This window comes from Rhipicephalus microplus, chromosome X, assembly GCF_043290135.1.
Source record: "Rhipicephalus microplus isolate Deutch F79 chromosome X, USDA_Rmic, whole genome shotgun sequence".
Lineage (NCBI taxonomy): Eukaryota > Metazoa > Arthropoda > Arachnida > Ixodida > Ixodidae > Rhipicephalus > Rhipicephalus microplus.
This window is the reverse complement of record NC_134710.1, coordinates 254,073,437-254,085,091: the sequence shown is the minus strand read 5'-3', so window position 1 is coordinate 254,085,091 and position 11,655 is coordinate 254,073,437. Positions and strand designations below refer to the sequence as shown.

At 40.9% G+C, this 11,655-nt stretch overlaps 1 protein-coding gene across 1 annotated transcript in view; it reads left to right on the top strand.

Annotated features, from left to right (window-relative positions):
* The window catches only part of LOC119162420 (uncharacterized), a 27,142-nt gene extending 15,994 nt beyond the window's left edge, over window positions 1-11,148 (top strand). Inside the window, exons 3-7 of the mRNA XM_037414803.2 lie at window positions 2,314-2,403; window positions 4,061-4,108; window positions 4,572-4,619; window positions 10,416-10,589; window positions 10,674-11,148. Coding sequence (XP_037270700.2) covers window positions 2,314-2,403; window positions 4,061-4,108; window positions 4,572-4,619; window positions 10,416-10,589; window positions 10,674-10,940 — 627 coding nt within the window. The 3' untranslated portion in view covers window positions 10,941-11,148. The remainder of the gene's footprint in view (window positions 1-2,313; window positions 2,404-4,060; window positions 4,109-4,571; window positions 4,620-10,415; window positions 10,590-10,673) is intronic.
* Window positions 11,149-11,655: the final 507 nt, after the last annotated feature.

Here is an 11,655-nt window from a genome sequence, read left to right as displayed (position 1 = left end):
CTGGATATCCGCAGTTTTTTTCGCGCGTAAGAGCAAATCACCTTTTACAGTTTACATGGGTGCACTGCATGAGCCAACAGGTGTCACTGCAAAATGCCGTTGAAGTAAACGTCTGTGCCCAGGCACACAAATTATAGAAAGCGGTAGTCGTATAGCTAGAAATTAAACTTGAGTTCTTCGTAAACACCCGATCATTGTGGACATTTCAATAAGAGCTCTATTCCAATGCACTGGAAAAGAGTTTCGTGGGCGTTGTTTCAAGCTGAGAAAAGAAATATAGAAAAAATATTACCGGGAATATTTCTCGACGCGTCAAAATCTTGGAGAAAAATAAAGCGAAGACCAAGCAGTACACTTACCGCTTTATATGTGCATAGAGCTAAGGAAAATTATCGTGCAAAGCAACTCAATGCCGCCCTTACATAAAAGCTACCCGATTTTCTCATGAAATTGTGTGCTTCTGGGCTGACTTGGCCGAAGAATATTGTAAAGCTTGTATAAAACGCGCCCAGAATTTGAACTCGCGTGCTTGCACGGGAGGCTTGTTAGAAAAATTGTATTGTTCTGATGGTGGCATCGCGGCTGGAACCCTCGGTACTACAGGCCCAGGCATCGCGGCTGGAACCCTCGGTACTACAGGCCCAGCGTTCAAAGCCCGCTGTAGAGACATTTATGTACTTACAGATGACGCGATATCGCCCTATTTTTTCCATCTTTCGGTATTCGTTCCTCTAGACTTAATTTGCAGCTGCGCAAGCACCGCATGGTTTCAGATTGACTCAAAGGGTAACTTTTTTTTTACCTGAGTGTCATATTTCGGACGTGAGATGGGTTCTTCGCATTTATTTGGTGTAGTGCGGTAAGCTGTGGTGTTGCAACCACCAAGGTGATCTGCAGCGTTGGTGCATTATGCATACATATAATTCAAACATCACAATTGAAAAAAAAATGTCGTCTTCTTCATAGAGCCTGTTTTAGTGGTCGCGCATTGTTTACAATAAATTCATTACAAATGTTACGTTATATGAATTATGCGCTGAAATATATTGTATACCATACCGATGTGTGTGCATTCCTGATAACACATTGATGACTCATATTCTGCAAGATTGCTACACAAGTGATGTATAAGAAAGAGAACGAAAAAGGGGAGAACGACAGAGGGCTTGTTTTTTCTGCCAGACACAACCTAATCAAACCATCAGACAAGGAAGCTAATGGTAGAATGCCGGACATGTGCCGGACATGCCGGTGTTGATTGATTGATTGATTTGTGGGGTTTAACGTCCCAAAACCACTATATGATTATGAGAGACGCCGTAGTGGAGGACTCCGGAAATTTTGACCACCTGGGTTCTTTAACGTGCATTCAAATCTGAGCACACGGGCCTACAACATTTCCGCCTCCATCGGAAATGCAGCCGCCGCCGCCGGGATTCGATCCCGCGACCTGCGGGTCAGCAGCCGAGTACCTTAGCCACTAGACCACCGCGGCGGGGCATGCTTTAGGTGTTCTATAGTAATTGTGACATAAATTAAAATGAATTAGGCTGAAAAAAGGTAAACTTTTTACAAGTAGGGACCGAACTTACAACCTTCGGATAACGCGCCCGATTTCTCCACCAACTGACTCGCTCGCTGGATACCGTGTCGACCAGTTGTGCCCTCGCGATCTCTTACGAGAATGCAGCTCTGGCCGACTGGGCTGGTCCTACGCCACCTCCTGACGCCGGTCCCCGATGACGACGACAGCGTAGCTCCAGCCGGCTGGATTAGCCCGACGCCTTTTTCTTCGCCGACAAGACCTCTCGTCGAGTGGTGCCCCGTCCTCGGACTCCTGCGACCGTGTTCATCTTTCCTATCTTCTCTTTACTTCCGTCACTCCCTGTACCTGCGCCTCTCTCTCTCTCTCTCTCTCTCTCTCTCTCTCTATATATATATATATATATATATATATATATATATATATATATATATATATATATATATATATATATATTTTATCTAATCTTTATAAACCCTTTTTACCCTCATCCCTTGTGAGCTACTGTTGAGGTGTCACACTCTGATGAAGACAGTTACGAGGCTCACTTTCACTTTTCTCTTCTTTTCCCTTTAATAACCACGTAAGGTCCACCAACTGAGCTGCAAAGGCAGTCGCTTTCCCATTCCCTTTGTTGAGTATTTATGTATTGCGTAAGTCTGTAAGTATAAAGAGATGTGATTTTAGAAAGACGATAAGGGACAGATGACTCGGCGCTGCAATTGGTGGGCATTAGGACTGTTTCGACAATTTTTTTTCCCCTTCCGCAGAATCCTGAGGAGTTCGAGAACTGTCTTTTGCACAGACAAGAGCTTACTCTTCGAGAATATGCAGCGTGGTGCGAGCACAGATCTTCAGTGGTAAGCATTGTGCGAATGTTCTGGAAATAGTTGTGGGTTAGAATAGTTGTCACTTTTCTTCAACACATTGCAGGTCTGGGTGTGCCGAAACCTCGTTCGTGGTTACTCTTGATGTGTCCTCATTGTATACAAATATTCCTCACAATGACAGCATAGCTGCATTACAAAACATGTACAGAAACCACAGACAACCTCATACCCCAGATTTCTCTGCCATCGCTATTCTGACGAGGGTGGTCCTAGAATAAAATTCATTTGAATTTACTTAAGAGTATTTTTGACAAATTATCGCGACCGCTTTGGGCACCAGAAAGGGACCCAATTATGCCAACATATTTGTGGCAAAGCTGGAATCCGAATTTCTTCTACAAAGTTCCTTAAAACGACTCTTATACAGATGATATATAGGCGACATATTTCTTATTTGAACTCACAGCGAGGACAAACGTCTCAGCTTTATTGACACCTACAACGCTGTACATCCAAATATACACTTCACACACACCTACTCGCAAGCAACCGTAAAATTTCTTGATGTTACCATAACAACAGAAGAAGACAAGCTTTCTACAACCCTATATCGGAAACCAACGGACCGAGAACAATACCTCCCCTACCAAAGCGATCACCCACGCCACTGTAAATACAGTATTCCATACAGCCAGGCTCACCAGTTTAAGCGAATCTGCTCATGGGACACTGACTTCGACACGAGCTCACAGAAGCTAAAACTTATGCTCGACAAACAAATTTACCCCCTACATGCAATTGATGACGCCGTTCTGAAAGATAGGAAATTGAAGCGTGATGACTAACTTATGAAGCGACCACCACAAGAAGACCCGCAACAAACAAACCTCTGCTTAACCTAGAGCATGAACTTCCCCAATGTAAACAAAATCCTTAAACGACATTAGAACGTTAGAACATAGTGAACGTCTGAAACGCGCATTCCCATCCACTCCTGGCGTCGTTTACCGACGACCACGCAACCTCAAAGACACACTTGTCCACCCTCAAATCAATACTTAACACCCTAATAATTCATGCCAACCTTGCTCATGTCCCGAAGTCTTGTATGTAAAGCGATGCGAGAACTGACAAAGCAATCAGCGCACAATCAGTTTTCTATTAATATACCAGGAAAGCTAACATCTAATTTCTCTCATGTAGTATACCTACTCGAATGCAACGTGTGCAGTATGCAGTACATTGGACAAACACAAACAACATTTAGGATTCGTTTCAATATTCACAGAGCCCATGCGAAATCAGCCCCAAGTCTACCTATATCAATTATCAGTTGAACGCATGGTCACACACTTTCGACTTATAATTATCAAACACACACACACACACACACACACACACACACACATTTATATATATATATATATATATATATATATATATATATATATATATATATATGGGTGTACGTATGCGTGTGTGTTTGGCAATGAGAGATAGCTTCCCGGATAATATTTAGAATTATGAAAATAACAAAAAAACACTGGCGAATTATGAGTGGTTCCAATGAAATATCTCCAGGTTTCCTGCGGCCTCGACTGGATAAAAAAAATTTGCAACTACTTCACTATGGGTTCTGTGTTCCTATACTTCTTATTTTTACATATTCCATGCTCTCTTTTCCTAGGCACGAAAAATGGCTGTTTGCTTCCGTCACATCATTGACAAACAAATGGTAAGTTTTTCTGGTAATGCGGCTGGTTCGCTATTTGGCATCCCATAGACGTGCGCATAAAAGCCCCATATTGCTGCTTTCTTCGGTGACTGGGCCAGGGCCTATTGGGTATTTCGGAAGGAATATCACTAAGAAATTTTAAATTTCATCAAACAATTATAACAAGTGGCGAATACTCGATGCATTATTACGTGAGGTGTAACTCATTCGCTGTTTCAATTTTCTCAATACAAAAGACTTTCGCGATGACATGTGTATCATTGTGAATGAAGTCCGCCAAAGAAAGAGAGAAGGAAAGAAGAAAGAAGCATCTCAAGCATACATACGCCAAGCTTTGCTTACTAGCTTACTCTTGATAGAAAGTGTGTGCCACAATTTTTAATGCCACTCTCACCACGTGGTTAGGACCTATTTTACTTATGTAACGTGAGCTTAGCCCTTAAAAATACATTTTATTTTACAGAGGTCATTGTCCCAGTCAGTCTTGTCAAAGGGCATTCAGAGATTTCAGGTGAGTTGACACTTGTTAGGCTTAAATAATAGCCAGTCACATTCGTGCCCCCTTACGAGCAGTGTCGCGTTCTACATAAGTAATAAAAGGGCTTATACTGTGCTCTTTACGCTATCAAAGAGTAGTATCAGCTGGTGAAGTCCTACATTTAGAACCTGCATATGGTCTAGAAGAGCTCGTTATTGTTGTTTTTTTACCACCAGAATCAATTAGCCCTCTTGAACTTCTACAGGTGTACAGATATTTCTGCTTGACGTTTAGAAAACTTAGCATAAGAGAAAGCTAACAAAGTAGTTTACGTCAAAACACTGGGCGTGCAAACACAGACATAAGAGAGAAGTACAGACAGTATGACGATATAGCCATGTCCATTCAAGATGGTAAATATAGTCAGAGCAGTCAAGAAAGCATAGCAATGCCATGCTTTAAGTCGTCGCTCAAAAAGTCGTGTAAGCACAAAATGAGTGCCAGCTTTAACGCACAGGTTGTTCGGCATACTTATACAGCTTAGCCTCGCGTAGCAATGACCACTGATTTGGACTTTTAAAGAAGTCTGTCTTGTTTAAATCATAGCATGGTTGCAGAAGACAATAAAAACAAGCATGCCGTAGGTATTCCTTACATGCACTGCTTATCTCTCAGGCTGAAAAAAGTAGGAATAATATATGTCGTCAATGTTGTTTTTACGGCTGCCAATGAGATATAGGTAAAATATGTGCCACCATGCAGAGAAAAATCGAACGAATAATAGACAACAAGCGTACTGATATGTGTTTGACATGTGGTGTACAAAGTTCTTTTTGGCTGCGGCTTTTTCTACGTAGGACGACGAGTCGCTGCAATAATCAAAGATTAATGGAGCGTTAGAGATCTCTAACAGGATGCTCATTCTATGTAAATATTTTTACTATTTCGAGACTCTAAATGCACGCTGATATTCGATGCCATTTCATACAGGGACACTAATGAAAAAACGCGTATATTGGTTGATCTTTAGAATACTGGTAGCGCGTGCAAGACCCAACCGTTGATTATTTGCATAAAGAAAAAGTAATATGCATGAACAGGTATTTCTAATACAGACCTCGACACATAAAGGTTTTATTGATTTTTTACCCATTCATAAAACCCTAAGGGTATAAATACATTGCAAAGGGGGTGGGATGTATAGAAAAAAAGTATAACAATAACAGTAAAATGAAAGCAATATAGAGATTTACAAAATTTTTCTAAACCACATTAGAGCGCATCTAGAAATGTAGTTACCGACAATGTAGATCGATAGGTATCACCTCTTGCCTGGCGTTATGAACCCACTGTAGCCGATGACCGTGAAGACTTCCAGACTAGATACCCACCAGTCTGGCTACCTTAGGCTTTAAATACGATATATTAATTTCGGACCATGACGCATTTCTTATGCACAATAATTGTCCTATCCCGCATGAACCTTTTAGCTACTCTACATTTCGCGAATTAAAAAAAAAGTTGAATATAGGTCGATTTCTGATACTTTGGCAGATAACTTTGACCACTTTTAACACTTTGTGCCATGTCTCGTGTTGACAACCTTGTCGGTTATTTTGAGACATTAGTGAAGCTTTGCATGAACAAGTACATTCCATTTAAACAAAAAAAGATGAATGACAAACTCCCTTGAATTAGCAGGGATATATTGCAGTTATCTCGCCGTGTTGCCAGATTGCGTAAAATTAGGCATGATAACCCTGTGCTTCAAGCTTCTTTTGAGAAAGCCAAGGCAGAACTTCACTCTGCCAGAAAAAATGCCAAAGGCTTCTACATTTCTGTACAACTTCCTTCATTACTTCAATCAAATCCTCGCAGGTTTTGGACTTCAGTCTTGTTTAGTACTACAACCACTTCCTCCGTCAAGCTTATTCATACCATTACAAACGACTCCCTTGAAGTTTCCAATGCATATAACTCCTATTTTCAACAGTTTTTACTCTCAACAACCATGTTGTTCTATTCTTTATTCATGACGTACAAACCAATAATCTTGAATGTAAATAAGCTCTGAAGGTGTCTTGAACCTAATCTTGAATCTCGACACCAAGAATTGTCATGGTATGGACGGCATACCGAATTTCTTTCTCCTGAGATACTCCGCATGGACAGCTCGTCACCGCACTGCAATCTTCCAGAAATTCCTGGACTGCCGTGAAGTATCATCTTCATAAAAAACAGCGAAAGTATTGTCTTTATACAAATATGGTGATGAACAACTCTTATCTGATTACAGGCCAATATCTCTCACACCAAAGTAATGTAAGATGTTGGAACATAATATTCACAAACATAAAATAAAATTCATCGACACTAATGAAGTTCTAACATCAACTCAGCATGAATTTCGTTGAGGCTACAGCACTGTTACACAATTAGTTGATTTCGTTCATGACGTCGCCTCTTTCCTAAATATAGGTAATTAAATAAATGTCATTTTCATTAACTTTTCAAAAGCTTTTCACTCTTTAATTTATTCTAAATTGCAAATGAAACTTGATTCTATACTCAATATTTTCCGTCTTGTTTTTTGGATCGCCCATTCGCTTCATTATCGTCCACAATTGGTTTCTTTCCATTCAGTAGAGGCACGCTTGTTGACGTTGCTGCGGAACCTCTGACGCAACGTCAACAAGGGTGCCTCTACTGAATGGAAAGAAACCAATTGTGAACGATAATGAAGCGAATGGACGATCCAAGAAACAAGACAGAAAATATTGAGTATAGAATCAAGTTTAGAAGTATAGAATCAAGAGAATCAAGTATAGAATCAAGAGAAACAAATGTATAAGTAATAGCTCATTTTTCGTGTTTTACACAATATTAATGAGATCTAACAGACAATAATGATAAGGAAATTATAGGGGAAGTTGTTAGGCGAATTGTAGTGTAAATGAGAAGAAAGAAAAGTGGATGAAAAGATAACTTACCGTGGGCAGGATCCGAACCTGCGACCTTAGAATAACGCGTTCGATGCTCTACGACTGAGCTACCACAACAGCTATCCCCCAGCCACTTTTATTGGATATATGTAAATTTAAACGTGGGAGTGTCAGTCAGCACCACTAGTAGCCATGGCGGCGAGTGTGGTACACTCTTTATAAGCCTGTTTGGCGTCACGTAGCACGCGAGGTTTTTACTAACTGGCACCTGACCAATAGTCCCCCGTATACAACCCAGAGGCACCAAGTCTGCCAGTACGAGACCCTCGTTAATGAATAAGGGAAACAAGTGTATACTTAAGGGCTCGTTTTTCGTGTTTTACACAATATTAATGAGATCTAATAGACAATAATGCCCAGGAAAGTATAGGGGAAGTTATTAGGCGAATTGTGATGTAAATGAGAAGAAATAAAAGTGGGTGAAAAGATAACTTGCTGTGGGCAGGATCCGAACCTGGGACCATCGAATAACGCGTTCGATGCTCTACCACTGAGCTACCACGACAGCTATCCCCCAGCCACTTTATATATATATATATATATATATATATATATATATATATATATATATATATATATATATATATAAAACTTTTTTGTTAGAATCACACCTAGATATTTATATTGTGACACTCTTTTAAGTTGTGTAAAAGCCAGATGATTATCAAATGAAAACAGGTTCTGTTCTGTCCATTGGTAAATGACATGACCACTGTTTTATTGCAATTTACCTTCATCTGCCATGTTTCGCCCCAAGCGCTTGAAGCGCTGAATATATATATATATATATAGATATATATATATATTCAGCGCTTCAAGCGCTTGGGGCCAAACATGGCAGATGAAGGTAAATTGCAATAAAACAGTGGTCATGTCATTTACCAATGGACAGAACAGAACCTGTTTTCATTTGATAATTATCTGGCTTTTACACAACCTAAAAGAGTGTCACAATATAAATATCTAGGTGTGATTCTAACAAAAACGTTTTTTCTGGACTAGCCAAATTGAATACATCAGCGGAAAAGCTCTAGAAAATTAAGTTATTTGCGCCGTATTTTAGCCGAATACCACCACGATACCCAACTACTTCTGTATAAGACGTTGATTCAGCCTATTTTAGAACAAGTATCTGCAGTTTAGTGCTCTCACAAGCAAGGTGACCTAAAAATACTTCACAGCGTCCAACGTAAAACAATCCGTTTCATATGCCGTAACTACAGCCACAACTTCTCACCATAACAGGCCCTACAATCAATAAATGATGTATTATTGCATTCTCGTTATCAAATTAAATCTTTAAAACTATTATATACGGTTATAAGCTCCTCTACTGGCATCCTTGGCGGAAACAACATACTATTTATGAACGGAACTTGCACCCGCAGCTCCTACAACTTGAACGTAAAGCCTTTATTTGCTCGTACAAACACATTCAAATGTAGTTTTTTTTTCGCGTACTATTGAGCTTTGGAATTACCTACTAGAGAGAATTCGCTCACTACCTATTAACATTTCATTGATGTTGTTACTAACTACTTCTAACATATGTAAGCTCTTTTTTCAATATGCGAAGTGTTTTTTTTTTTCGCGTAATGCTCCAATGTATTTTAGTTTTATATTGTTGCCTTTTCTGTGTTGCTTTCGTCTTGTATTACTTATCCATACCTGTTAAAGCCCTTTACTTGGGCTGTAGTATATTCAAAAAATAAATGAATAAATAAATAAATAAGTAAAATAAATAAACAAATAAATGACTCCATGGGAATGCGCCTCACAACCAAGCTTTATTAATGTGCAGTACTCGTTACCCCTCTTACAGTGCTCTCTCTCTTGCTGGCGTCTCTGTAAGATATACTGGAGGAATCACAAGGGGACGCTTGAAGCGTCTTATCTGCGGAGCTGCACCCTTCTCCTCCTAGTCTCAATGCTTATAAAAGGCCTTCGCATCTAGCGTCGAGGGCTTTTTCGACGACAAGCTTCGCTTATGCTTTGTCCTGGTTGCGAATCAAATATTCTTTTCCTTTTGGTCACCTTCCTTGGATTCCTCGCTTTCACCCTGGTGTCAGGCTACCCGTGAGACCCTGGTACTTCTGGCAACAATGGACCTGCACCGATAACTTATTGTGTCTATCTTTCTTTCCCCTGGTGTGCGCGTTCAGCTAGAACACACCCACAAGGACAGAATTTAATGGAATTTACACACAAGAACGCACGTTTTCTATTGCTTTTGTTGTCACATTCGTGACAACAAAAGCAATTCAGAATGTTTTGTTCATGGGTGTCGCCCTTAAAAACTCCGACAGAGTTTTAGTGCTCTACAGATGCCTTTCACACAGGCATTGATTAAACACGGGCAGAGGAAGTACCACGGCTTCGAGCTCAAACCACGTAGACAATGGACTGCTGTCTTCGCAATCTGTGACTCTGCGTAGTAGCGAGATTAACCACATAAAATATTTTTGAGTGGTCCTGATTATTACACGTTGCGCACGTTGTAGCTAGCAGTAGTATTTCATGTCGCGCACTTTCCAACGTCAAGTCTGATGCAGTGAGTGAAGGTTCCAGCTTGCCTGCTTTATTTTCGCGGCACAAAAAAAAAATACTCAACGGGTTTATTCTGTGCAATGGTTCGTACTGGTTATTTACGACACACCTGATTAATCGCAGCAGATTCCAGACAAACGCACTTTCCCATAGTCGCGGCATTCTTTTCTTTAAAATGAAACGGCCTTTTGCAAAATACAGGGTGGTGTGTGGCTTGTGCGCGTAATAATGAGCTCGACAAAATAAAGAGACAAATTTTTGCTGCCCGTTTTTGCTGCAGGATTGCATCTTAGGTAAACACGAATCAACTGCGTCGAGCCCTGTGGTGATAGAGGAGACGGAGAATCAATCGCATGAGGAAGAAGATTCTGTAGAAAGGTATCGTCCCAATGTGGTAGTAGTCGGAGAAGAGGAAAACGACTACGACAATAGAGACAGAGAAAGTGAGTCAGAGGTGAGTGTAAATGCTCGTAGTGGGGTAAGGGGATTGATTCATTACACGCAGATTGTTGTAACACTGCGCCCACTTGTGACGCAGGAACACGAGCCACTTTTCGTTGTAGAGGAACCGCATCGTCGAGACACAAAGCGCAGGCGTAAGAAGGTTAAGCAACCGGACGAGACGCGTAATAGGGGGACGTGGTCCTACCCCATCCACGACCAGTCCTACTACTACCCGAGGCGTGAGAAAGGTTTGGGGAATGAAACATCCCCGTCACTGAATGCGACAGTCGAAATTCCACCAACGCCGATAGAGATGGCAAAGCCGATGACAAAACCACCTCCAGCCACGACTCAGAAGTAAATTACTGCCAGCGATATCGCCGTGAAGACTGCCAGAAGGTGCGACCTAACTACCAACAGCAGTTACGTCCGGCGTGTCATGCTGAGCGTGGTTTGTTTCAACAAACAAGTGCTAAATTGCCCACAGATACAGTATGATGTTGCTCGTCCGTGGTAATACTTTTTGTTAAAGATACTAAATAAAGTTTATGTGATAGATCACGGAAAAAGGCCTCATTGACATGAAAACGGAGATGCACGCGCATTTGATAAAACAAACATTATCGTTTCGTTATCGCGTATGCGTACGTTTTGAGAACTGTTCGCTCCCTAAAAAAAGATCTGAAGCCTTTTTCTCGTTTAAAACAAAAACATCCAGGCAGTCCTGCAGCTGGATGGTTTTTTGCGAGTGTGATTAGTCAGTAAACCACATCACTTATAAAGCAAGGGGGCTTTATGAACTCGGCATCAGTGTTTTAAATGCTCCCATTCCAGGCAGGTTGTACCTTCTTTCAACCTTCTTCATCCGTGACTACATGGTTGTTCGAAATACAAAACTTCAGAGCTGTTCACTTATTTCATGACGTCTATTTCGGTAGCTTGTGTGTCCGTTAGTTATGTTTGGGGTACGCTAAGGATGGCCAGTCAGTACACGGCGCCCGGCAAAAAAGGAAGTCAATAAAAAGAGGCTGCCCAGATGCGGACTAAGCTGTTCTCCTCGAAAAGCGTCTCTGTCG